The sequence below is a fragment of the Heterocephalus glaber genome, unplaced genomic scaffold (assembly GCF_053883595.1).
Source record: "Heterocephalus glaber isolate CG9 unplaced genomic scaffold, H.glaber_assembly_v1.0 deba00000594, whole genome shotgun sequence".
Taxonomy (NCBI): Eukaryota; Metazoa; Chordata; class Mammalia; order Rodentia; family Bathyergidae; genus Heterocephalus; species Heterocephalus glaber.
The window spans coordinates 15,617,136-15,642,272 of NW_028258151.1; the positions used below are offsets into that span (position 1 = coordinate 15,617,136).

At 49.7% G+C, this 25,137-nt stretch overlaps 2 protein-coding genes across 7 annotated transcripts; one reads left to right on the forward strand and one right to left on the reverse strand.

Annotated features, from left to right (window-relative positions):
- Positions 1-3,786: 3,786 nt before the first annotated feature.
- On the reverse strand, positions 3,787-6,780 carry CUNH11orf68 (chromosome unknown C11orf68 homolog). Of its 4 annotated transcripts, none has more exons than XM_087205359.1 (2): positions 6,632-6,780; positions 3,787-5,153 (listed from the first exon to the last, which is right to left on the reverse strand). In XM_087205359.1, exon 2 carries the CDS (start codon positions 5,150-5,152, stop codon positions 4,397-4,399), a length of 756 nt encoding a protein of 251 aa, XP_087061485.1. In that variant the 5' UTR covers position 5,153; positions 6,632-6,780; the 3' UTR covers positions 3,787-4,396. The 4 variants fall into 4 exon arrangements, with proteins under 4 accessions (XP_087061485.1, XP_087061484.1, XP_004852409.1 ...); XM_087205358.1 differs by having other exon boundaries at positions 6,613-6,635; XM_004852352.4 differs by lacking the exon at positions 6,632-6,780 and adding an exon at positions 5,807-5,972.
- On the forward strand, positions 6,108-8,469 carry Drap1 (DR1 associated protein 1). Of its 3 annotated transcripts, none has more exons than XM_004852351.4 (7): positions 6,108-6,451; positions 6,685-6,757; positions 6,844-6,937; positions 7,218-7,337; positions 7,458-7,551; positions 7,794-7,882; positions 8,255-8,469. In XM_004852351.4, the coding sequence occupies exons 1-7, from the start codon at positions 6,410-6,412 to the stop codon at positions 8,358-8,360; spliced, it is 618 nt and encodes a 205-aa protein (XP_004852408.1). In that variant the 5' UTR covers positions 6,108-6,409; the 3' UTR covers positions 8,361-8,469. The 3 variants fall into 3 exon arrangements, with proteins under 3 accessions (XP_004852408.1, XP_012930480.1, XP_087061486.1); XM_013075026.3 differs by having other exon boundaries at positions 6,149-6,451; positions 7,437-7,551; XM_087205360.1 differs by lacking the exon at positions 7,218-7,337 and having other exon boundaries at positions 6,292-6,451.
- The last annotated feature ends 16,668 nt before the right edge of the window (positions 8,470-25,137 follow it).

Sequence of the window (25,137 nt, forward strand, 5' to 3'; positions counted from 1 at the left end):
TCAGGTAGTCCAGAGCCAGCCAGAGCAGAGTTGTCTGCCAGCCTGAGAGTGGGCTTTGGGAGCCACAGAGGGCTGTCCGCACTGTAGGGACAGACCTCTTCCTGCTCAGGTAGGCCTACTGGGTGTACTGTCCGAATGGGCCTGTTTCTACATCGATACCAAAGGGAACCTGTTTTTTGCCCAGCCTGGCTACCTAGTGGCTCTGAGGACCCAATGTGCATGCTTTGCAAGTTAACTCTAATTCCTCACTGAGTCTCATTTATTTCTGCAGCATCCACCCTGCAGACACTGGGGCTCAACCACATTCTATATGCTGTGGAGATGGGCAACCCAGGTTCAAGCCTTGGCTCAGCCAGCTACTAGCTCTGTAACCTTGAGGCACTTATTGATCTTCTCTGGGTCTCAGAGACCTCTTCTGCAACATGACAATAATAGAGGCAAATGAAGCTTAGATGAGATAATGTAGGTAAATCCTCAGTTCAGAGCCTGGATCTTATTTAACAGAAAGAGGAATCTGAGGCCTAGAGACAGAGTGACTTTCATTCAATCATGCATTTATTGAAGAATCTTTATTCAGCACCTGTACTGGGCTAGGCCCTGTGCTGGATGCTGAGGTTACTCTGGGAGATAAATGGCAGCTACTGTCCTTGGGGGGACCCAGACACACAGATGAGAGCCAAAGGTGGAGAGGAGTATCACGGGCACCTGAGAGATGTGCCAGCAGTTGAGGTGAAGATGGATGGAGAGGATCCAGGAGGAGGACATCTGAGCCAGTGGATCTGAGATGTGGAGCCAGCAAGAAAGTGGGTAGGGGTAGCCAGGCATGGTGGTGCATGACTATAATCCTAGCACTCTCAGGGGCTGAGCCAAGAGGACCATAAGTTTGAGTGAAACCATGTCTCAAAAAACAAAACAAAACAAACAACGCCCCCTTCCCAAATAATTAAAAAGGGCTGGGGAAGTAACTCAGTATGAAAGTCTGAAGTTCAAACCTCAGACTGGAAAGAAAGAAAGAAAGAAAGAAAGAAAGAAAGAAAGAGAGAGAGAGAGAGAGAGAGAGAGAGAGAGAGAGGGAGGGAGGGAGGGAGGGAGGGAGGGAGAGAGAGAGGGAGGGAAGGAAAGAAAGAACTAAAAAAGAAAGTCAGGCATGGTGAGGCATGCCTCTAATCCCAGTACTCCGGAGGATCACAAGTTCAAGACCAGCTTGGGCTACATAGCAAGACCCTGTCTCAAAACAAACAAAAAAATCCCCCAAAACAAAGCCAAACCAAACCAAACTAACAGCAACAAAAACACCCACAAAACCAAAAAAGAAAGTCAGGAGGTGGGGCCAGGGATTTAGCTCAGTAGCACTGCATCTGCCTTGAAAACGAAAGGTCCTGAGTTCCATCCCCAGTACCCCCAAAAAAAGAAAAAAAAAAGAAAGGCAGGAGGTCAGGCCTGCCAAGCAGAAGCCATGGCATGAGCAAAGGCACAGAAGTGAGAAAGGCCAGAATGTGTGTGAGAAAACCAAACACAGCTCATTATCTTGGAAAAAGGATGAGTAGAGAATGGAGATGAAGTGGGAAGGGATGACAGGGGCTGGGTCTGAGTTCATTACCTCCTCCCTTCATTTAATAATTTATAGAGGAGTTGCTCTGGGGTCAGGGCTGAAATTTAGACACTGCTCCTGCCTGTGTGGATAGGCCTGGATGGTCTGCTCAGGGACCAGTGGAGACAGACATCAGTGAGGTGGTCACATAAGTAGTCACAGGCTCCTGTGATCAGGGCTGCACAGCAGATGTTATAGCAGAAGGAAGGCCTGAGGCCCAGGGCTGCTTGCCAGGGGGTGACGGAAGTGCCAGTTGGCTTCAATGGGTGAGCATGGGCTGAAAGGGGTGCCCTAGGGAAGCTGAGGCAGGCAGTGGGGCCAGGTCAATGTGCGGCCTCGGGAGTGGACTCTGTTGTACAGGTTGTGGGGAGCCAAGAGGGGTTTTGAGCAAGAGAGGCACATAGGCACCAGGTTCCAACTCAAAGACCACCAGCTCTGGGGACTTCCCAAGGATGGGCTGAAAGGGATTCAGCCCTGGGGAAGCTCAGGGTGGGGAGGAAGTTGGGGAAGGGGTTGAGCCAATGTCTATGACTCAGCCACTTCTACCCAGTCAGCCCAGTGGCATCTCCCCTCCCCTGCTCCAAATTCCAACTTGGTGAGGCTGCTGGAGGCTGAGTCGGCCCTGGCAAGGCAAAAGAGCAGCATCCCAAGGGGCTCCTGTCAATCCCCCAAGCCCACAACCAAGGCAGGGTTGGGGAAGCGGGGTGCAGGAGCCTGGCTCCCAGAAGTGGCAAGCTCTGGAAGGTTACAGCAGCCTAAGAGGAGGTTGCCCGTGGGCAGATTTGCACTGTGGGCTGTGAAGAGCTAACTGCAGGAGAGGCTTCCTTAAGGTTAGGGGCCATACTCTAAAAACAGTCCCAGCTCTGCTTAACTCCCTGAATTACTCTGAGAAAATGCTTTTCCCCTCCTGACCTCAATTTCTTTGATTATAGGATGGGGCCAGGACCTCCTTAAAGAGGTCACGAGAGTTCAGTGATGCAAGAGGAACTGCACTGGAAACTGTCTGATGGCTCTACCACAACAGTCAGGGTGTTGGAAGAGGTGAGCACAAATGACACGGTTCTAGAGAAACCCCCTGTGGTTATGCAAATTGTTCGCTGTGTGAGGATGTCCAGCCCAGGGTCCTCTGATCAACCTGAGCCCCTTGGTTGGGGACTGCCAGGACCAAGAGAGCATCTTTCTACGCACAAATGCACCCTTGAGCCTTCCTAGAAAGGTCAACCGCTAAATTTATGGGGAATCATGGAGAAAGTGATTCTGACTTTTTGGATGCAGGGGAAGCAGGCTGACTTTGGAGAGGATCTGAGTGGGAGACCACCTTCACCTTTAGCAGTTAATTATTACTGAGGTGAGGGTGGGGAGGAATCTCTTCTGGACCTGCATCTCTCTAACAACCACCAAGACAGTATCTTCTTTTATACTGTGGATGGAACCCAGGGCCCTCACACTGAGCTACATCCCCAGTCTTGTTTTTGTTTGAGACAGGGTCTTGCTATGTTGTTCAGGCTGGCCTTGAACTTGCATCAATCCTACCTCAGGCTCCTGAGTCCTGAGATTATAGGTGTGTACCACCATTCCTGGCTAGGGTATCACTAATGTAGTTCAGGCTGGCCTCAAATTGTGTTGATTTTCCTGCCTTAGCCTCCTGAGTGCCACCATGCCTGACAAACCTTTTCTATTTTGAGACAGGGTCTTGTTTGGCTATAGTTTGTATTTTTTTTTGGAACCGGGGATCAAACTCAGGTCCTTATGCTTGTGCAGCAGGCATCGAAACCACTGAGCTAAATCCCTGGCCATGAGACAGGGTCTTGTTAAGATGCTGAACTGCTGGGGTCAAAATTTCTATCTTCCTGCCTCAGTTTCCCAAAGTGCTGAGACTACAGGTGTGTGCCACAACGCCTAGCTCAAGACAGCATTATAAAAAAATACTCAAACCAGGCATGGTGATCCCAGTACTTGGGGGGCTGAGGCAGCAGGATCAACCTGAGTTGGAGGCCAGCCTGAACTACATGGACATACTCTGTCTCTAGGCCCGGGGATTTAGCTCAGTGGTTTCACTGCCTGCTGCGCAAGCGCAAGGACCCAAGTTCAATCCCCTGTATCAAAAAAAAAAAAAAAAAAATGCTCATAGACATACCCGTCTCAAAAAGCCAAAAAACCAACAAACCTCTAAACAATAAAAAATACTCAAGACAGACCCAAACTGGGTTTTATTGAAATGCCAGGAGCAGGCACATGTCAAGGCAGCCAGGGAAGGAAGAAAGGTGATGCAGGTCTGTGAATTGGCAGGGAGGTCCCATGTCCCCAACTCTGCATCCACTCTCTGCCAGGGGGATGAGTGAGCACAACTACCCCCTACAAAATGGCATGCTCAGTCCTGTAGGGCTCCTACCCCTTGGATTATGATGCTTCCAAGGAGAGGGACTGGAAGCACTAAGTTTTCCCCTTTATGAGGGAAGAAGGGAAGAATGCAGGAGGGAGAGGTATAGTTGGAGGTGAGGGTGACCAAGGAAGGCTCTCTTCTTGAGTATCTGCACTCAATCTGTGGTCCAGGGCAATAGAAGGGAGCAGGACTGAAGTGGCTGAGATCCCAGCCCTCAAGGAGTCAGAACACCCAGGCTGTGGAAGTTGGAGTCAGTATTGAAAAGAGGGCAAAAGATCAAGGGACTGAAGATGCAGGGAGTGCCTGAGTGACCTAATCCTCAGAGCTGGGGGGCTTGGCCTTCTTGGGACAAGGATGAGGAAGACAGCTGGATCCATCCCCAGCAATAGGGGCAGAGAATGGTTTTTCCCACTTGGCCCCCTCTAGGTCAGTTCCACATTGTTGGTACGGTCCAGTACTCGAGAGCCTCGGGCACTGCCTCCAAGCTGGAAACGGCTCTCATAGAGAGTGGGGCAGAGGTGCCAGCGGTTGGCACGGTAGATGCCCAGGTAGGTGTAGACATCTGGCTTGTAGGTAAGCAGGCACTTAATACCTGCTGCACGGATGGCTGAATCTGCCTCCAGTACACCCAAGCGGTCCGTGAAATCATCGGTGTAAACACAGATGACCTGGCGGCCACCCTCTTTGGCCCGTGGGCTCACCTTGGCTACCTGAAGCCGGCCCTCAACCACAGCTCTGGCAATGCCAGCCCAGGCATGGTCCAGCTTGAAGCCAGGTGCCAGGTGAATCAGCCACTTGCCTGAGAGCACGTGATGGGTGATGGCCAGCTGGCGCAGGGTACCTGGTGTAATGGGCCGCCCACTGGTCTGCAGAGCCTCCCAGGCTGCCTGCAAGCCCTGTACATCACCAGAGTTGGGGGTGTAGCCCTGCCCATAGGCTGCAATCCAGCCCACGGGCTCCGAATTGGGTGAACCAGGGTCCCCATAGCGGGTAACTTGTGATGGTGGGTACTTCGCCAACCAGGCGTCCAGCTCAGAGGCAGGTGTGGTTCGAGTATCAAACACCAGCCAAGGGTCCATGTCGGCTGCCATGGCCTCTGCTGCCAGGTGCTCAGCAGTGAAGCCATCCTCACGACCGCCTGGAGAGTCCTCTTCTTCCAGCTCCTCACCCGGCTCCATCCTGTAGTGGGGGAACTGAGTCAGGGCACTTTCCTGACAATAACGAGAACGTGCTGGGCCCCATCTGGGTGTCTGGCCCTGCATTGAATTGTGTGGCCTTGGCCAAGACCTAAGGTGGCTATCCCTCAGGTGCTTCATCTCCACAACAGGATAACAACCGATCCTGTCCAGTAGATCTGTTGTGAAAATTAAATGCCTGAGGTAGAGTGAGGCGTAGATAAGCATTGTGTTATCACTACTCTCCCTGCTTAAGACAAGGTAAGTGGCACTCAGAGGAAAGGGATTTGCCCAAGGTCACATTAGTACAGCATGGCAGAGACGAAATGGGAATGGAAGAGTGGGAGCAGCCAGCCGAAGCTACACTTCCTGACCTGAGGCCGGCAGGTATCTGAGCGCAGCTATCTCGCGGTCAGAGACAGGCCTCAGAGTCAGGCCTCCCCGGCCGGGTTCCAGGGCCCACTTAAGACTGGGACATAGAGGTTCAGAGAAGGCAGTAACAGGCCTGAGGCCAGTAAGCGGTGCCTGGACTCGAACTCGAGCAAGTCAGAGCCTGCAAGAGGTTCAAGCTCCAGGCTTGCCGCGCCCGCCGCCATTAGCGCCCACGACCTGAGCGCTGCCTCCTCCTGGACCCTTCTCCCGCCGCCCCTCATTCACCTCCGGGCTTCGCTACGCTCGGCGCCGACCCAACTCCGAGCCCGGCTCCTCTCCTGCTGGGGATCCGCGCCGCCGCCGCCGCCGCCGCCGCCGCCGCCGCCGCCACACCCCGCCCCCGCCACAGCTGCCGCCGCCGCCGCCATCTTAGCGCCCCGCCGCCTCAACAACAACTTTATAGACAAGGGCAGCCGCGGGGCGGGGCCACTGGCCGGACAGGCGGGCCGCGGGGCGGGGTCTACAAGGGAAAGGGGCAAGGCAGAGGGAGGAACTGGCCTGGGGGCGGTACCATTGCGGGGGACCCGGAGAGAGGCGGGCCCATAGGAGGCGGAGCTAACGTTCGCTCTACGGGCTGGCCGACTGGGTGGAATGGCGGGCCTGCAGCTGTATTGACGCGAACCGCCCGGGAGGCTCCGAGAGGAGGGCGCTTGGGCTCTGCAAGCGGCGTCGTGACTGGCGGCGCTAGGACCCTGACGGCCGCGGCGGGGGCGGAGCGGCCGGCACCAGGACCCGGGGGAACGGCGACGGGCGGGCGGCGAGCAGGCCCCGGAGCCGGGAGGCTTCGGGCGGCGGCTCTGGGCCCGGCGCGGCGACAGAGGCCCTGATATGCCGAGCAAGAAGAAAAAGTACAATGCCCGGTTCCCGCCGGTGAGCACGTGGCTGGGCCGGGCGGGAGTAGGTCGGGCTCCGGAGAGTTTGGGGCCCGGGCCCCGCCGGGGGGCGGGTGCATCTCGGTGTTGGGGCCCCGCGCGCCCCGCCCCTTCCGTGCACTCCTGGCGCCCGTGTCCCCCGCCCCCTTCCCGGGGTACCCTCTGGCTGCCCCCGCACCCTTTCGGGTCGGGCCGAAGGCGACGGCGTCCGAACTCTGCCCCCTTCCGCAGGCACGGATCAAGAAGATCATGCAGACCGACGAGGAGATCGGGAAGGTGGCGGCGGCTGTGCCTGTCATCATCTGTATCCCGTCGGGGGCTGGCCGGGTTGAGGGGCTCGGGGAGGGGCCGGGCACCTCCCTTTCCCGCGTTCTCCTTGACGTTCCTCAGCCCGGGCGCTCGAGCTCTTTCTGGAGTCGCTGTTGAAGAAGGCCTGCCAAGTGACCCAGTCCCGCAACGCCAAAACCATGACGACGTCCCACCTGTGAGTGGCCGCGGAGCTGGGAGGGGTCTGGGGAGGCAGCGTCCTGACAGCCAGGGAGGCGGGAGGCTGCTGGGGGCGACAAGGCCTCAGACGCAGGTGGAGCAGAATTAGGAATCGGAGGAAGGTGCAACCAACCCGAGCAAAGCGTGGAGGAAGGGGTGGAGATGGGGAGTGAGTTTTCCAGCTTCATTCTCCTGACATTCAGGGTCTCTCGCTGTCCCTCCCTGAGGGGCTGAGTGTCAGAGCCCCACTTGAGTGCCTCCCTCCCCACCTCTTCCAGGAAGCAATGCATTGAGCTGGAGCAGCAGTTTGACTTTTTGAAGGACTTGGTGGCATCGGTGCCTGACATGCAGGGGGATGGGGAAGACAACCACATGGACGGGGACAAGGGTCCTCGCAGGTGGGGGGTCAGGGCCTGGTATACAGGTGGGGAAGGCCAAGGCCACAGGGATTGGGGGTGGTTGGGGGGTAGCCAGGGAGTGGGGAGACCTCTGGGCAGATGGACTGTACTTTCCCGAAGGGGACGGAAGCCAGGCAGCAGCAGCCGGAAGAATGGTGGGATGGGAAGCAAAGGCAAGGACAAGAAGCTGTCCGGGACAGACTCTGAGCAGGAGGTGAGTGAGGTCACCAACACTCTGTCCTGCCTTATGTTGGTGGAAAGGGCAGCTGTGCACCAGGCTGAGCTGGCAGGAGGCTGATCTCACCCTTACCTGTGACCTATTATGCTTTGGTCTGTGTGTATAAGTGGGGCCCTAGGAGTCTCCTATTCCTGTCCCTGCCATTCCCAGGGTTCTGGGCTCCCCAGTAGTGGATTTGTGCCTTTTGTTGTCAACTCTGACCCCTGCTGTGCTCACAGGATGAGTCTGAAGACACAGATACTGATGGGGAAGAAGAGATGCCACAGCCCCCAGCCCAGGCCAGCCACCCTCCTGCCCCCTTTCAGAGGTAAACACCCCCAGGGTACCAGAAGGGACTACTAGACTCTTTAAGGCCACCTGGTTTTTCTCATCCATCTGACTGGACACTTAGTTTGTTGGTTGTGGCAGACTTGGGGGATGGGAAGGGAGTAACTGAAGGGAGCTGAAAGGCAGGAGACTGCTGTATGAGAAGGTTTTGTCCTCACTCTAGTCAGGGTAGTGGGTGGAGTGAGCAGGGGCTGTGTGATCTGCTTTGGGCCCTTCCTTTATTTGGAGCTTGGTTCCCCTGTTAAAGGAGGTGGTGGGCTTCACAGCTGGCTCTGTAAAGGGCAGAGTGGAGCCCCGGAAGGGATGGGTATCAAACGTGGCCTGATTTTCCTTCATGCTTTCTGCTCTGCAGCCCTTCAACTCCCTTCATGCCCTTTGCCTCTACTCTGCCTTTGCCTCCGGCACCCCCAGGTCCCTCAGCACCTGATGCAGAGGATGAAGAGGACTATGACTCCTAGCGCCCTCTGCCCCCCAGGCCATACCCCCTTTTAGTTGGTTTTAGTTGCTCTGGGGGGAGGAGAGACTACGGAACTGTTCTTAAATTTATTAATAAAAATAATAAAAGAATGTCAGTGTCTTCCCAGCTTGTGTTCAGGGCTTTGTGGCTGCTTTTCCACCTACCCCACACACAGAGCTAGGGCTAGCAACAGTGGTGGCCTGTCAGCAGCCGAGTGAAGAGAGAGTCAGCTGGGGAGGCTGGAGGCCATGGGATGCTGATGGGAAGAAGGGGCCCAGGGCCTGAGCCAGCAGGTGCTGGATGTGCTCAGAAACAGTCGGCTCACTGTGCTGTGTGACCCTGGGCAGATCCCTACCCTTCTCTGGGTTTTGAACAGACAGGCAAGTGGTGAGATTAGACCTTGCAGATGTAGGGCTCTGCACCTGGTACAGTGAAGGGCAGTGGGAAGGAGCAGCAAGAGCAGAGGTGGGTGAAACAGTAGAGGGCCTGGAAGGCAGCTTCACAGCCCTGCCGTGATGCTTGTCCCCTAGGCAGACACGTCCCTCCAGGGACCAGCAGCTTAGTGAGGCTTGGTAAGGCCAGTGAGGCCATGTGGTACCCTTGGGGTTGCCAGGTCATGGGTACATCTGATTTTGACAAGATTGCTGGCTTCCTCCAGATGGGCAGAAGCATCTAGGGCTCTGGTAGCCTCTTGGGAGGCCAGGTGAAGATGATGGCACTTGAAGCAGGATGAGGCAGGGACACAGAGTGGTGATGGGTCTGTTTTGACCTTAGACATAAGGGGAGCTGAGAGAGGGAATGCTTAACGACCACACCCTAGTTTCTCTCTGCAATTTTGCCAGAGGCAGAGGTCCTTCTGCAACTGAGGGATATGGGGGGGGGGAATAGGATTTGGCCTGAAGACCACAGCTTTAGCTGTGATGAATTTGGAGTGCCTATGAAGGCACTCGGAGGTGAGTGCGTGTAGATGCAGAGGCCTAGAGACACGTGACTTCCCCAGGATGGAGAGGTCAGCAAAGGAGAAAGAAGCAGCTAGACCCTAGGCTGCCCAGATGGGTCTGGGAGAGAGAGGTCAGCTGTCAAATGCTAGGGACAAGGAGATGGTGCTTTTGAGGTATCTGGCATTGGGGGAATCTTTGCTAGAGCTGTTTCAGTGCCCTGGTGGTTGTTGATGAGGGAGGGGGAGCTGAGGTGAAAAACTGGGGACTATACCTGGGGCTGTGAAGGGACTGAAGGAGCAGGGTGTGTTTGTTTGTTTGTTTGTTTAAACATGGCAGAGCGCATGCCTAACATGCAGAGGCCCTGGGCTTCATCCCCAGCACACTCCATCCTTAGCATTGCAAAACAAACACAAAAAATGATGGCAGAAACCCAAGTTCTAGAGAGGGAGGGGCAGAAGAGAGAGGAGAGAGGAGAGTAGAATTCATAGATTGAGGCAGATCCCAACCTGAAGAAGAAGAGAGCAGGGAGTAGGTTTGTTGTTTTTGGTTTTGGTTTTGGTTCTGTTTTGAGACAGGATCTTGCTATGTAGTTCAGGGTGTCCTTGAACTTACTATGTAGCCCAGGCCGAACTCAAGGCAGTCCTGCTGCCTCAGCCTCCCAAGTGCTGAGATTACAGGCATGCACTGCTATGCCCGGTGTAGGTTTTGGAGGGAGCGTTGAGGTGCCTGCAGTTTTTACCCGATGGTGACTGCTCTGTGAACCAGGAGGCAGGCTCACCTACTCTGCAAGAGAGGAGATGGCTAAGACAGTGCCTAGGAGAGTGGTGGGTGGCAGCTTGAGGTGTGGAATGAGGTGGCTGGGTAGACATCTGGACAGCTGGAGACGGGACCTCTGAGGGCTCTGTCTGCCTCCCATCCACTCCTGCCCCGGTCACAGAGCTTCTCTTTCCTGTTGAGGAACTTCTCTGCCCCAGCTGAGTACATGTAGCTTTGGGTGGGCATGGGGTACCAGCCTGGCTGGTCACATCACCCACGCTCTGGACAGTGACTGCTTCAAGGTAGAGTTGAACCCCAGAGTTTCAGGTAGAACTATGTGAAAGGTTTTGACAAGGTCCCCTGTGGAAGATGACAGCAGCAGCCATGCTGGCATAGGCTGGGAGCTGTGGAAGCCACTGGCCACCCCAAGGAGCCATCCTGCCTAAGAGCAAAGGGGCAGAGGTGATATCTGATGGCATCCAAACACCTGGTCCAGTCCCTCTGGAAGCCTGTGCACCTGGACTTCTTAGTGACCCGAGCCAATAAACATTCCCCTCTCTACACCATTGAGTTTCTGTTCTTTATAACTGAAAGAGCTTTGAGTGACATGGGGACCATGAACAGAAGGTGGTCTTGGGAGCAATGTTCTCCAGCAGCAGGTTGGGGGCAGACCCCGGGAATAGGGACACTCAAGGTCACAAGAGTGGAGGCTGTGCCAAGCAGGATTGAGTGAGGGAGGGAAAGGAGAGCCTGTTGCTGAGGTGCAGCCAAAATGTGGGTTCTGGGCCGGGGATATAGCTCAATGGTGCTGTGCCTGCTGGGCAATCGAAAGGTCTAAGTTCTATCCTCGGTACCGAAAAAAAAATGTGGGTTCTGATCTGAGAGGGCCAGAGGGTGACAAGAAATCGAGGAGGCTGGAGTTCAGGGAGCAGTCCCCTCTTACACCAGGAGATGGCCCAAGGAGGCACAGATGGGTATGAGGATGCCCCTGGAGCAGCTGGTCTGGCCCTCCGTGTTCTTTTTTTAATTTGTTTTTTATTAGTATATGTTTGCAGTCCATGATTGCATTCTTCATGGGCAGTTGGTATGTGCACTTAACACATCTTAATTCTTTTTACTTCCTTCCATCTCCTCCCCTCCCCTCCCCTTCCGTGTTCGTGGGCTGTTGGTTTAGCTTGAGGTAGCCCTGGAGCCAGGCTGCAGTTTGAAATTCTGACTCCTTCACTTAACTAACATCAGAGAAGCGCTGTAGTTTCTGTGTCTCAGTTTTCTCTGAAAGGAGAGTTCGTTATTTCTTTTTACTTTTCCATACTCTACTATATATAGTAGTTATACCTGTATTAGAGCAAGCTTGCTAATGTTACAAACCCAAAATACATAGGCTCAAATGCAGCAGAGGTTTGTGTATCACTCACACAAAGTTCATAATGGGATTTATCTGATCAGTGGTCAGCACTTCTCCAAGGACTTTAGGGCTTAGACTCTAGTGGCTCCACTACCCTCAGCCTTGACTTTCAATGTCATCATGGAAGGGGAAAGCTCAGAGCTCATGGATATTTTTATGGGTCAGGACTGGGAGTGGCCCAGTGCCTCTGCTCTTCCCACTGGCTGATGCTGGTCACAAGATCCCACCTGAGCCAACCCAGGCGACCAGCCAGTCATATGGTCCTCTCAGACCCATGAGAAGGGCCTGGCCCAGCCTTCACCAGGTGTTTGGAAAGCAGCCTTCTAACTCAGAGGGCAGAGGCCAAAGGAGACGCACTTCTGGGCCAGGCCTCCAGGTACCTTGTGGGAGTGGCTTTGGCCCTGCTGGTGGCACTGAACGTCAAGGAGAGACAGCCTGTCGAACCCTGCCTGTGGAGCTCTGCTGGAGACTGAATGTTCTCTAGCCATCAGGGAGGCTTGAGCATGAGAGTGAGTCCTGTCTGAATGTCTCAGCCTGGCTTTGGCTGTGCCTGGTGTATGGGTGTGAAATGGGGAGTAGCTTCCAAGGCCAGTGTGACAGTCAAGGATTGTGACCCTCCCTACCAAGTAGAGGGCCCCTGGATAGTCCACTGCAGGGCCCATTCAGCAAGGGTTATTGAGCACTTCCCATCACTACCAGTGAGATACCAGTCACCTGCCAGGAGGCTGAGATGAGAAAGTCTGACTCACCGAGTGTTGGAGAGGAAGTGGTGACACAATTCGTATTGCTGGTTACGCTGTCAAAGAGGACAACCACTTTGGAAAACACTTTCTTATTAGGTCCATTAGCACACACATTTTCCCTATGCCTCAGCAATTCCAGTCATAGGTCTCTACCAAGAGAAGCAAGGGCACATGTCCGCCAGAGGTATGTGGGAATCCTCGTAGACCCCACTGGTACAGCCCCAGTGCCCCCAACCAGAGAATGAGAAATAAGTGGCAGGATGTGTATGACTGAGCAGAGTAAAAAGGAAGAGCAGACCACTGTTTCACACAACATGGGTAGGACTTGAAGATGTTTGGTTGAGCAAAGGAAGCCAAGCAAAAGAACATGATGTCATTTAAAAGAAGTTCAGGAACAGCAAAACTAATCAATGCTGATGGAAGTAAGTGAGGACACAGGGAGCTTACAGGAAGTATTCTATAGCTTGAACTGTGTGGTGGTTGTAAAGAAAACTATATTTAAAAAAGCCAGACATGGTGGTGCATGCCTGTAATCCCAGCACTTGGGAGGCTAAGGCAGGAGGATTGCCATGAGTTCAAGGATAGCCTGGGATACATAGCGAGTTCAAGGGAAGCCTGACCTATATAAGGAGATCCTGTCTGACAGAAAAAAGAAATTATGTGCTTTTAAGATACCTTTATAAAAATGTCATATATATCTACCCACTGATGGAGAGAGAACCTGTTGCACTCCAAGCACAGGTCTAGGTGGTGGTGATTATGTGAACAAAATGTTCTTGGAATTAATTTCTGAAGGGGAGAGATAGACCATAAAGACCCTAAATAGCACGTCAACTGGTGTTGCATGCTGTGTGGAAAATAACATCCTAAGGGAGGAGTGGGGACTCAGGGCAGGCAGGACAGCCCTGAATTCTGTGCCGGGTTCAGGAGAGAGTCAGGTCAGGTGGGATTTGAGAAGAAAATGCCAGGACACAGGAGTGAGCCTGCCTCCCGCTGCCTGTGGGGACAGGACTCCAGGCAGAGGGACCAACAGGGGCGCAGGCCAGGACTGGAGTGGCTGCTGTCAGGAGTTTCTCCCACTCGTCCACCACCCAGGGTCTGACTCAGACACACCTTGGCTGAGGGTGTCCTTGTGGCCCTGGTCACCCACTCTGGCCCCAGAAGCTCTGTGGAGGGGGAGAATGTAGTGGTGTGGGGCTCCTACAAAGCGCCCTCTCTGGAGTGCTGGTTGACCTGGGTGCCAGAGGCAGGGAGGGGGCAGCTGAAGCAGTTTAGGGGCAGGGTGACCTTGCTCCCCTGCTCCCCAGCCTCTCCCCTGGCCCAGAGGTCAGGGACCACCACCTCACTTCACCTCTTTGGGCTTCACCTTCTACCAGGTAAACGGGGTTATTGCTACCTCCCCCCATGGGAATGTGTTGTTAGGTTCCCCTTCTCTAGGGGAGGCATCTTCACGCCCCCACTTTACAGCTAAGGAAATGAGGTGATTATGTTTGCCCACTGGCAGAGAGGCAGACTGGGGCCTGGACCAGCACGTGGAAAGGTGTAGTTGGCAACCTCATCCCCACTCTCAGCCAAGTGCCCACTCTATGCTGTGGGCACTATGGCAGGGGAGTGGCCCCGGGATCCAGGTGCGGCTCCTCTCCTTAATGAAAGCCCTTTGCTGACAGGGGAGCTGGACTCCTCAGGGGACTCCCTGTAGCTGGAGGCGTGGGCAAGTCTGTGTGGCCTTTGGTTCGCAGTGCCAGAGTGAGCTGTCTTTACGCTGAGCTCATGGCCTTCCTATTGTGTGTGAGTGTGTGTGTGTGTGTGTGTGTGTGTGTGTTCAAATGTCATGTTTGAAAAAATGGAACAAGGACTAGGACTTCTGCACCTATGCCAGTAATCAAGAGCTGTAAAGGAAAATAAGATCCCACGTGACACCCATCAGACTGGCAAGAACAGAAAGTCAGAGAAACAAACTGCTGGGGAGGATGTGGGTTACAGGAAGTCTGCTGCCTCTGTGGGAGTGTAAGTTAGTGGGATGTCTCAAAGGGCAGTTTGGCCTCAAAGTGCTCCTTGGTACATCCTCTCCTAGGTAAAACCTCTCACAAAGAAAGATGTAAGCTGGGTGTGGTGGTGCATGCCAGTAATCCCAGCACTTGGGAGGCTGAGGCAGGATGATCTCCAAGAGTTCAAGGCTAGCCTGAGCTACATAGACAACCCCCCGCCCAATGATGTGTCCTAGGCATGGGTAGAGGTTGCCACCTGAGTGGCCATCTCTGTGGAATTGTACAAGTGAAGAACAGCAGGGAGAGGGCTTAGATGCTACTACTAGGTTTAAAAAAAGTCAAATATGGATCACAATCTACTGCACATCACTGTTTTTAGAAACAAAAACCACAGCAATACAGTATACAGCCCTCCTGTATATTTTTGCTACTTTGTGACTTTGGTCAACTGACTTAAGCTCTTTTCCTTCACTTTCCTTATCTGTAAAATGGGGATAATTTTACAGATAAGTGTACCTCCTTCAGGGAGATAATTGAAATAAGACATGACACCTAAAGATGCCTAGCACAGTGTCTGGCATATGGTAAGCACCCAAGAAATGGTGCCCCTATGTCTTAGTTACTTTTCTTGTTGCTGAGACAAAATACCTGACACACAAAGTTAAAGGAAGAAATATTTATTCTGGCTCACAGTTTGTAGAGGTTTCGGTACCTAGTTGGCTGGTTCCAAAGCAGAGCAGCATGGCAGAGGGACATTGCAGAGGAGAAACAGTCCATGGCATGGCAGGCAAGTAGGTAGTAAACAGCCAAAGGAGGGAGCATTGGCAGCCTGCCTTCCCTCTCTCCCTCTCTTATATTCCATCCAGGCTGTATGCCTGTAGATTGGTGCTGCCCACATCCAGGGTGGGGCTTCCATTATCCACACCCTTAACCCCAGCATCACACCCTTAATTCACATTCACCTTTGAAACTCCCAACCTATGACTGCATGAGGCTTTGGGGGCACACTAGATACAAGCTGTAACACCCTGTGTCCCATGGGTATGGAAATCAGTGACTGGAAGATAGGTTGGGAGAAAGAGAGAAAGAGGGCAGAGGGAGAGGGAGGGACATTGCCTCTTGTCTTCCAGAATGAACTAACCTGATTTATTCTCTGGACAATGTCCCATAAGGTTAGGGTAAACGGCAGCTCTGCAGGGTTCATAGGTATCAAACATGTTTTTTTTTTATTAAGTCCTCAACCAATATTTACTTACAGGGCACCTGCTCTGTGCCTGGCCTTGGTCCAGGGTCTGGGGAAAGCAGGCACAGAGATAGACACAGCCATGTCCAGCTGGGGTAGGAGTTGATAGGAAGATGCTAAGCAAATCACAACACACAATTCCAGGCTGTATCAAGAAGGCAAAGACCTGGGGAGATGGGAGAGAGGGGCCCAGAGCATCTACCAGTTTGCTCTGGGAAACTGAGAGGCCACTGTGAAAGAGGCAGCCAGTGAGACGTGGGGCCAGGCCCCTGGGATCCTTTTAGGGGCAGTCCTTTTTTCCAGCCTTGGACCTGCTACTGCCCTCTGTCTTGGTCCTTCATATTGGTTTTGCTTTCCCCTCCCCTGTTTTTGTTTTGTTTTGTTTTGTTTTAGAGTTTTGCTTCTGTCTTGCGAGTTCCCACTTCTTCGTCTCCTCTTAGATTGTATCAACCTTGCAGGGCAGCTGACCAGTGTCAGACTCTCCCTGGGGACCCACCCCCACCACACCCAGGAAGACTGGCACCTGTTGAAAGTTTGCCTACTCTAAGTGATGCTCCTTGTATTGTAATCCTAGCTCCACCCTTATTAGCCTGTGTCTCTGAGTAGATACCCCAAACCCTCAGTGCCTCAGTTTCCTTAGTAAAAAAATGGGCATCATAATTTTCCCCACCTCCTAGGATTGTCGTAAGGAGTAAAGGACCCTTACAAAGCTCTGTTGGCCAAATATTGGATGGGAGACTTTTTTCTGGGCACTGCTGCTGAGCCCTGAACAAACTCAGTCCCTGGAGTGTTTACACCATTTACATTTTTTCTTTCTCTTTGTAGTACCAGAGGTTGAACCCAGGGCCCCACACATGCCAGGCAAGCACCCTAGCACTGACTATATTCCCAAGCCTTAAAATAAAATATTTTGGGACAGGGTCTTGCTAAGTTGCCCTGGCTGGCTTGGATCTTCCAACTCTTCTGCTTCAGCCTCCAGTAACAGGAATTATGGGGATGTACCACTGCACTGGGCTTTTTCTTTTTTTAAAAAAAGTATGTATGTATGTATGTATGTATGTATGTATGTATTTATTTATTTTGAGACAAGATCTTGCTGTGTAGTTCAGGCTGGTCTTGAACTCACTATGTAGCCCAAGCTGGCCTGGAACTTGAGGCAATTCTCCTGCTTCAGCCTCCAAGTGCTGGGATTACAGGTGTGCACCACCATGCCCAGCTTTATTTATCAGTTTATTTTTATTTATTTATTTTGAGTGCTAGGGATGGAACGAAGAGCCTTTTGCATATTAGGGAAGCATTCTACCCCTGAGCTACACCTCTAGCAGCTGTGGAGAGGAAGGAATGGAAGTCATTGTTGAATGGATTATTGTTGAATTTCCGTTTTGGACAATAAAAAAGTTCTGGAGATGGGGTTAGTGGTGATGGTTGAACAGTAAAGTAAATATACTTCAATGCCAGTGAATGGCATATTTTAAAATGATTCAAATGATCAAGTGTGATGGAACATGCCTGTAATCACAGCACTCAGGAGGCTGAGGCAGGAGAATGGAGTTTAAGGCCAGCTTGGGCTACATAGAGTTTCACTATGCAGTCCATTTTTATGGTTTACATCTAGATATCCCCCTAAAGCCTAATAGGATCATAGGCAGGGCCTTGGGGATGCGATTGGCATGTACAGGTGTTAAAGCTGACTTGGCATGAGGTAGAGACTGGTCAGAAGAGGCAGGTCACTGTGGGTGTGACACAATGATGTGTATGACCTGGACAATGGTAAGGGTCGTCTCTTTTATTTTCCCTTTCTCAAGGATTACAGTCCAGTGCCACTTGTGGCTGAAGGGCAATGTCAGTCCACTTTTCTTCCCCATGGCCAGTGTCAAAGGTCCCTCTCCCTCCTTCTAGCTCACCAAGTCCTTTACATGTCTCTTGCAGGGTTCTTCCTATGCTGTGACTTGGACTATAACTGTGTGTGCATGTCTTCCTCCCCCCCTCCTTTCTTTCTGAGACAGCATCTCACTATGTAGCTCAGGCTGGCCTTGAACTTGCAGCGATCCTCCTGCCTCAGCCTCCTTAGTGCTGGGATTACAGGTGTACGGTGGCTATATGTGTCTTTTACCCAATTGGATTGTGACTATCTCCAGGACAAGGGGAATGTTTCATGTCTGTGCCTCTAGGGTGTGACATTGGGCTGGCATATGGAAGGCATGTGGTGAACACGTTGTTGTGCCTCTCTTCCAAACCAGCTCTAATTACATCTCTATCTTTCCAGGTGTGGTGGCCATGCCTGTAATCCCAGCACTTGGGAGGTTGAGGCAGAAGGATAGAGAGTTCAAGGACAGCCTGAGCTACATAGGGAGATTTTGTCTCAAAAAAAATATATATATCATGGCTGGGGATTTAGCTCAGTGGTGCCGTGCCTGCCTCACAAGCACAAGGTCCTGAGTTCGATTCCCCAGTGCTGAAAAAAAATCTATATATCTATATCTATATTGTTTTTTTCTTGATCAATATTTAATGGAGGAAAGAAGAGAGGGATATAGGGAGGGCAGGTGGGCTTTCATCTTTTCTATATCTATATCTATATCTACATCATATCCCAGTCCATCCTAGGGGTTTTTTTTGGTACCGGGGATCGAACTGAGGTCCTTGTGCTTGCGCAGCAGGCATCGGAACCACTGAATTAAATCCCTGGCCCATCGTCCTAGGTTTTTTCTGCCTGGGCATGTGAGAGTCCCCTCTCCATTTTTTTCCCCTTTTTTGGTTTGTTTTTGTTTTTGTTTTTGTTTTGAGGCAAGATCTCACTATGTAGTGCAGGCTGCCCTTGAACTCACTATGTAGCCCAAACTGGCCTCAAACCTGTGGCAATCCTGCTGCCTCAGCCTCCTGAGTGCTGGGATTACAGGTGTGTGCCACTACACCTGGTTCCCCTCTCCCTTTTGGTGGCAAAGGTTACCATTTACAACCTGGAACTGCCTGCAGCTCTGCACTGGTATTAGCACTAGAGAGAATGAAATCAACCAAGATAGAAATGAAAATAAAATCATAAAAAAATAATAAAATAAAATCATACATACATGCACACATGCACACTCACATGCACATTTACATGCACATAGGCAAAGGGACTCAAACTCTGTGACACATGAAATTAAGGTCAGACACACCCTAGCCCTTTTTATGATTTGGTAAAATAACTGACAATTTAAAAAATATTTTTGGGCTTAATTTATTTCTGTTAGTTATGTACCAAAAGGACCTGATTACTACAAAGTCTATACCATTTATCTGTATATTTGCTAAATTAATCCAAAAAGTTGGCATATCCATCTTATTCCCAGTACACCAGGAAATTGAAAAAAAATAGAAATAGAGAATCAAGAATGTAAAAATATAATTAGAGAAAAGCAAAGCTCAGGAATAAGAATATAAATATGTAAGTATGTAAGGTGCTTTCATGATTGAATATCAAATTTGGCTCTGAGCTTCCTGGCAGCCAAAGTAAAAAGAGAGGTGTAGTAACTATTTTTCTTTCTAGACCAGATGGAACAAACAAGTTCCTCAGTGGAAAGAAATTATTTTCTAGGCTTACTTCCAAAGGAAAACTTTCTGATGAAGCTGTGTGACGGGTAGAGAACAACGCTAGCTGAATTCCAGCAGTCAGTCTGTAATGAGCCTCCTTTCTACAATGAGTCCTTGGAGAATGGACCTAGGGAACCAGTAAGGTTGCCAGATTTAGTTGTTAATTCTCAGCTGGCCTTACCTCGACCTCCCAGTGGCTCTTGTCACAGTCCCTCACTGTCCTCCTGTTTGAAATGCTTTCATCTCTTGACCAGGAGCCCTCACATTCTCAGAAGTCTGCTTACTCACTTGCCACTCTCCTCTGGTCTCCACGGCCACATCTCCCTGATCTCTTCAGGCTTCCAGCCTCTCTCTCCTCCTTTTCCTTGGCTCCCCTCAGCTGATTCCTCTGATCTGTCTCCTGGGCCAGTCCTACCTCTGCCCTGAAGCTCCAGTTTAGGTTGTCTTTAGCAGGCAGAGAGAACAGGGAAGCTATACCCGGGCCATTTCCCCACAGTATTATGATCACCTGCAGTCACTCAACAACTCTGTTAAAATGCCTAGTTTTAGCCCAGCATGTTGGTACATACCTATAATCTCAGCACTTGGGAGGCTGAGGCAAGAGGATTGCCAGGAGTTCGAGGCCACCCTGGGCTACATCGTGAGTTCAAGAACAGCCTGGACTACATAGAGACACCCTGTCTCAAACAAACAAGCAAACAAACAAACAAGAAACAAAATACTCAAAAATCAGCGCCCCCCCCCCCCCATAAAATGCAGTTTTGAGTAGTGGCCAAATCTGTAAACTTGATTTAGAATGCCATATTCTCTTCTGTGGCCATTTTAGGCCCTATGGATGAGGAAGGAAACTGGGTGGGTGGGGTCTTTGCCCCTCCTCCCCCACCCCTAAAACTTGCACCACTGTAACTATAGCTATGGGCACAGGTTGGAAGGAAGTGCTTGCTTGTTTGGCATCAGTATAACTTGGCTTCTCACTTTCTAAGTGGGAGTGCTGAAGGCTGACTCCTGCTTATTGGTACTTTTAGGGATTCCTAGAGCCCCTTTATGGATGCCATTCCTGGGAAGCAGGCAGGATCCCATTCCAGCTGGTATGGTTCTCTCCTGACAGGCATGCACAGACCCACTGACTGTAGTGGGCACCCTGCAGTGGAAAACACAGGCCCCAGGAAGGATTCACCTTTCCATTACCAGCAGTACCAGTGGCTGGTTCCCACTGTGGGCCCCACTGTACCGCTGACCTGCTGGGCTATGAGGACTACAGCCAGCCTCTCTCTCCAGCTCATCAGGAGGCCTCCTTGAAGTGCTTCACACCAAATGTGGGATTAGAAGTCAGTTCCAGCCCAGGGCCTTAGCAGGACAGCGGCCCTTGACAAATCAAAGTTATTGCCAACTTCCTTCTTCAAGAGCTTTCAAGAGCTGGGCCAGGGATTTAGCTCAGTGGTTCTGCCACCTGCCTCAAAAGTGCAAGGTTCTGAGTTCTATCCCTGGTACCAAAAAAACAAAAGCAAGAGCTTTCAAGAGCTGATAAGTCCCAGCAAGTTGGGAGGTTGAGGCAGGAGTATCTCCACAAGTTGAAGGCCAGCCTGAACTACATAGCAAACCTTGTTTCAAAAAAAAAAAGGGCAGATAAGTTTTTCAAGAGTGGTAAAGTGGGTTCTGTGATGCTTTATTTTGGGTCTTAGCTTCACTGGGTTGAGGAACACGCACATCGAGGGTGTTTCTGAGGAGTTCAGCATATAAGTCTGAGGCTTCTGTAGGGTGGTTGTTGGGGAACCTGCCCTGAGGGTGGGTGGGCACCAGCTGGATGGAACCCTGAGAGAACATACAGAAGGCAAACTGGCCTTGCTCAGAGCTGGGGCAGGTTCCACTGCTGCTGCCTTCAGAACTCCAGGCCTTCAGACTTACCCCAGAGGGTCCTGGGCTCTCAGGCTTTTGGCCTTGGCCCAAGATTTACAACATTGGCCTTCTCAACGTGGCCTAAGCCACCACTAGCATCCCAGAGCTCCAGGAGTACCTAAAGAAAGGCAGCAAAGCCGGATGTGGTGGCGCATGCCTGTAATCCCAGCACTTGGGAGGCTGAGGCAGGAGGATCGCTGTGAGTTCAAGGTCAGCCTGGGCTACATAGTGAGTTCAGGTCCAGCCTGAACTAAAAAGGGAGAGCCTGCCTCAAAAAAACCAAAAAAAAGAGAAAGAAAGGCAGCAAAGCAGAGGGACAAAAACTCTTATGTAGAATCATGATGCAAAATCATGTAATGAATAATGTAATATACAATAAAAGTCTTCTAAAAATTAAATGTCTATTGCTTGAAAGCGTCTTCTAAGAATTAATGAAATTGAACCAAGTGATGCAGTGATTCAAGGAATGCTCTACTCTGAAATTTTTCTTGTTGAGTTTACTGGATTTAGGGTTCAATTGACCAAAAGATGCCTGAGAAATTTGTGACATACCTATTTCTGGGAGTTTTCTCTAAAGGTTTACCTACCAAAATATGTATGAAGTAAGCTACTTATTCCATTATTGGGCTGGGAATGTAGCTCAGTGATGCCGTGCCTGCCTGGCAAACACAAGGTCCTGAGTTCGATCCCCAGTACTGAAAACAAACAAACAAAACAAAACAAAAAACCAAACAAATATTGCTTACAAATGTAATATATTGGTAACCCTATAAATTTCCATAAGTTTGCCGGCCATGGTGGCATACACCGGTAATCCCAGCACTCAGGAGGCTGAGGCAGGAGGATCACTATGAGTCCAAGGCCAGCCTGGGCTACATAGTAAGTTTAGGGCCAGCCTGAATTCCATAGTGAGACCCTGTCTCAAAAACAAACAAACAAAAATTTCATAAATTTAAGTTTGGTTGAACTATAGTACAGTATAGTAATCCACAAAATGGATTACTATGGTACTATGCAAGTTTTGGATTACAAGAAGAAGGAGAAGACTAAGAAGCAGAGGGAGGAGGAGGAAAAGGAGGAGAAGGAATAGAAAAGAAGAGAAGGAAAAAGAGGGAAAGAGGGAGTGGAGCGGAGAGGAGGAGCCAACAAACTAGGAGGAAGAGGTTAGAAGGAAGGAAGAGGAGAATTAAGATTCAATCTATCTCAAGATGTAGATCAGAATAGAGTGGAAGAAAGGGTTGGAAGTTGGAATAGATTCTTGTTCTGCTACATTTTTCTATAATTTTGACTCTATTTCTATATAGTTTTGCCTTTTTTTTTTTTTTTGGTACTGGATCGAACTAAGGACCTTACACTTGTGAGGCAGGCATGGCGCCACTGAGCTAAATCCCTGGCCCTATTTTTTTCATGTTACATTTTTTAAAACTAAATAAATAGGAATGGGAAATTCGATATAGAATATATATACAACCAAAGGAGTGCATTTTAAATGAATGGGATAATCACACTGAAGAAGAGGGATTTTAACATTCTAATTAGATTTTGAACATGGTAGTTTGATTATATATTCTAAATAAAACAACAGTCAGTACAAATCAATCTTAAGTTAGTCAGGGTTTTGGGGTGGTTTTTTTTGGTACTGGGGATCGAACTTAGGACCTTGTGCTTGCAAGGCAGGAGGTGGAACCACTGAGCTAAATCCTCGGCCCTAGTCAAGGTTTTTGTAAATATGGAGTTAATAATTATGAAATCTTTCAATTTATTTTTAGATTAAGTAATTGAGTAAATATGATTAGAGTTCGAGGTATGTGTTAGTCAGCTTTTGATCACTGTGGCAAAATACCTGAGATAAACACCTTAAAGGATGAATGTTTGATTTTGGCTCCTGGTTTCCATTTATGGTCACTTGGCCCTGTGGCTTTGAGTCTATGGCAATGCTGAACATCATGGTGGAGAGTGTGGAGTAGAGCAAAGCTACTCACCTCATGGCAACTGGGAAGCAGAGAGAGAGAAAGAGACCAGGGTCCCAATATCCCCTCAAGGTCATGTCTCCAATAATTTAATTTCCTCCCACGAGGCCCTACCTTCTAAGGATTCCACTACCTCCCACTGGTGCCTCAGGATGGGGACCAAACCTTTAGCATGCAGGTCTTAGGGAAATAGGGAAGATATCAAGGTATCAGTATGAACTCATGAATTCTCATCTCTCAATATATAAATAGCTAGATAAGTTTGGCAATAGATAGCACTGTGAAAATAAAAAAAAACTAGTATAATCTTCACCTTTGGGGGATTTTTTGGTTGTGTATATATTATTATTTTTGTCTTGTTTGTACTTAGCTTCTTAACCTCTTCCCCTACACAATTACAAATTAAGGAACTGTTGCCCTTCTCTGTTTTCTTTCCAGGATCACCAGTGGCCTTCGGGGTTTAATCACTTTGGAGGTTCCAAGTTCTCAACAGTCTCCTCTGTGTGACTTCTCAGCTCATCCTCACCCTGGACCCTGTGCCATCCAGTGAGATTTATACTGAAGTTACAAGTGTCAGGCAGAATTGGCCTCTCTGAAAGCACTTCCACTTTTTCTGGGATCTTACCTTTAAGGCCTACCTGCTTGGCAGCTGTCCAGTACCTTTTAAGAGATAAGTTTTATATGCCACGTAGCTTCTGGAGCTTTCCTTGATTAAAGCATTTTTCTGTTACAAACTTTTTCACTATAGTCTGAGCATAATCTTAAAGACAATATGTATTTCACCACTGAGTTGAGATTTAGTTATTATACTACTGGTGTATGATAGTGATTAAGTATATGTGTTCCCAGACTCTGGGTCTACATTCTAGGTTCATCTCTTACCATGGCCTCAGGCAAATGTTTTTATCTAAAGATTTTATTTGTACAGTGGGGATATTAAGAGTGACTGTCCAGGGACGGGGATTTAGATCAGTGGTCCCACTGCCTGCCTCACAAACTCAAGGTCCTGAGTTCAAACCCTGATACCAAAAAAAAAAAAAAGAATGACTGTCCCATAGGATTGTTGTGGTGCACATGCACTTTCAAATACAAACTACTTCTGGGCTGGGGATTTACCTCAGTGGTTCCGCCATCTGCCCTGAAAGCGCAAGGACCTGAGTTCGATCCCCAGTACCAAAAACAAACAAACAAACAAACTACTTCTGTCGCCATTAAATACAAGCAATAAATTGTACCTGAGATGATTATTATTATTTTTGAGACAGGTTCTCACTACATAGTTCAGATCGGCCTCAAACTCATGGTGATCCTCTTTCCTTGGCCTCCCAAGTACTGGGATTGCAGGCGTGCACTGCCATGCCCAGCTTCTACCTGAGATTCTTGCAATTGCCATTATTCGTCTTTGTCATACATTGACCCCAGTTCAAATAAGGGTTAACTTTAGCTTCCAGGAGTTTTGAAACGGATGGATCCATGACTGCACAAAAACATATATAGTCTTCAAATATTTACTGTGAAAAATTAATGTAGTTTTACTTTGAACTGAATATTATTGCACTTTAAAAAATTACTCATTGGGCCAGGGATTTAGCTCAGTGGTGCCACTGCCTGCCTCAAAGCAAGTGCAAGGTCCTGAGCTCGATCCCGATACAAAAAAAAAAAATTACTCATTGAATAACTGAATTTAAAGTCATGTTTTTATGTGGTGTATATTTCAAGAATTATAGAAATATGGGACATGTGTGGCATATTATCATCACAAAAAAGCTCACTAGGAGGTTGCTTATTAAAAGTCACTCATAAAAAACCCTAAAGGAGGAATTTTGGGGGAAAGGCAGCATAAAGAAATGCACTAGAAGACTCTGTCCAAAGTACAATTTCCATCCTCTTGTCTCAGCCTCCCTCGGTGCTGAGATTACAGGTGTGCACAACCTCACTCAGGTGTTATTTTTTTAATTAGGAAAAGAAGAAAAGTTTGAATAAAATAGAATTTTAAATGGCCTTTAAGGAGTAACTAAGGTGGCTAAAGCAATATGCAGACCAATGACTGGCAAAGGGACTTCTCAGCCACCATAATTGCATGAGCCAATTTCTCTAAAAAATCGCCTCTCATATACCTAGATACATATCCAGTTGGTTCTGTTTCTCTGGAGAATGCTAATAGAGCTTCTTTCCTTTTATTTTATTTTTTATTTTTTGGAATTTTTTTTTGTTTTGGTACTGGGAATCGAACTCGGGATCTTGTGCTTGCAAGGCAGGC

Bases quoted from the DNA above. Each gene is read 5' to 3' on its own strand.
- CUNH11orf68 (XM_004852352.4), bottom strand. From the start codon at position 5,949: ATGGCGGCGGCGGCGGCAGCTGTGGCGGGGGCGGGGTGTGGCGGCGGC. The intron at 5,154-5,806 runs GTGAATGAGGGG...CCCCCACTACAG, and splicing joins GAGCGTAGCGAAGCCCGGAG to GATGGAGCCGGGTGAGGAGC.
- Drap1 (XM_013075026.3), top strand. From the start codon at position 6,410: ATGCCGAGCAAGAAGAAAAAGTACAATGCCCGGTTCCCGCCG. The intron at 6,452-6,684 runs GTGAGCACGTGG...CCCCTTCCGCAG, and splicing joins ACAATGCCCGGTTCCCGCCG to GCACGGATCAAGAAGATCAT. The intron at 7,552-7,793 runs GTGAGTGAGGTC...CTGTGCTCACAG, and splicing joins GGACAGACTCTGAGCAGGAG to GATGAGTCTGAAGACACAGA.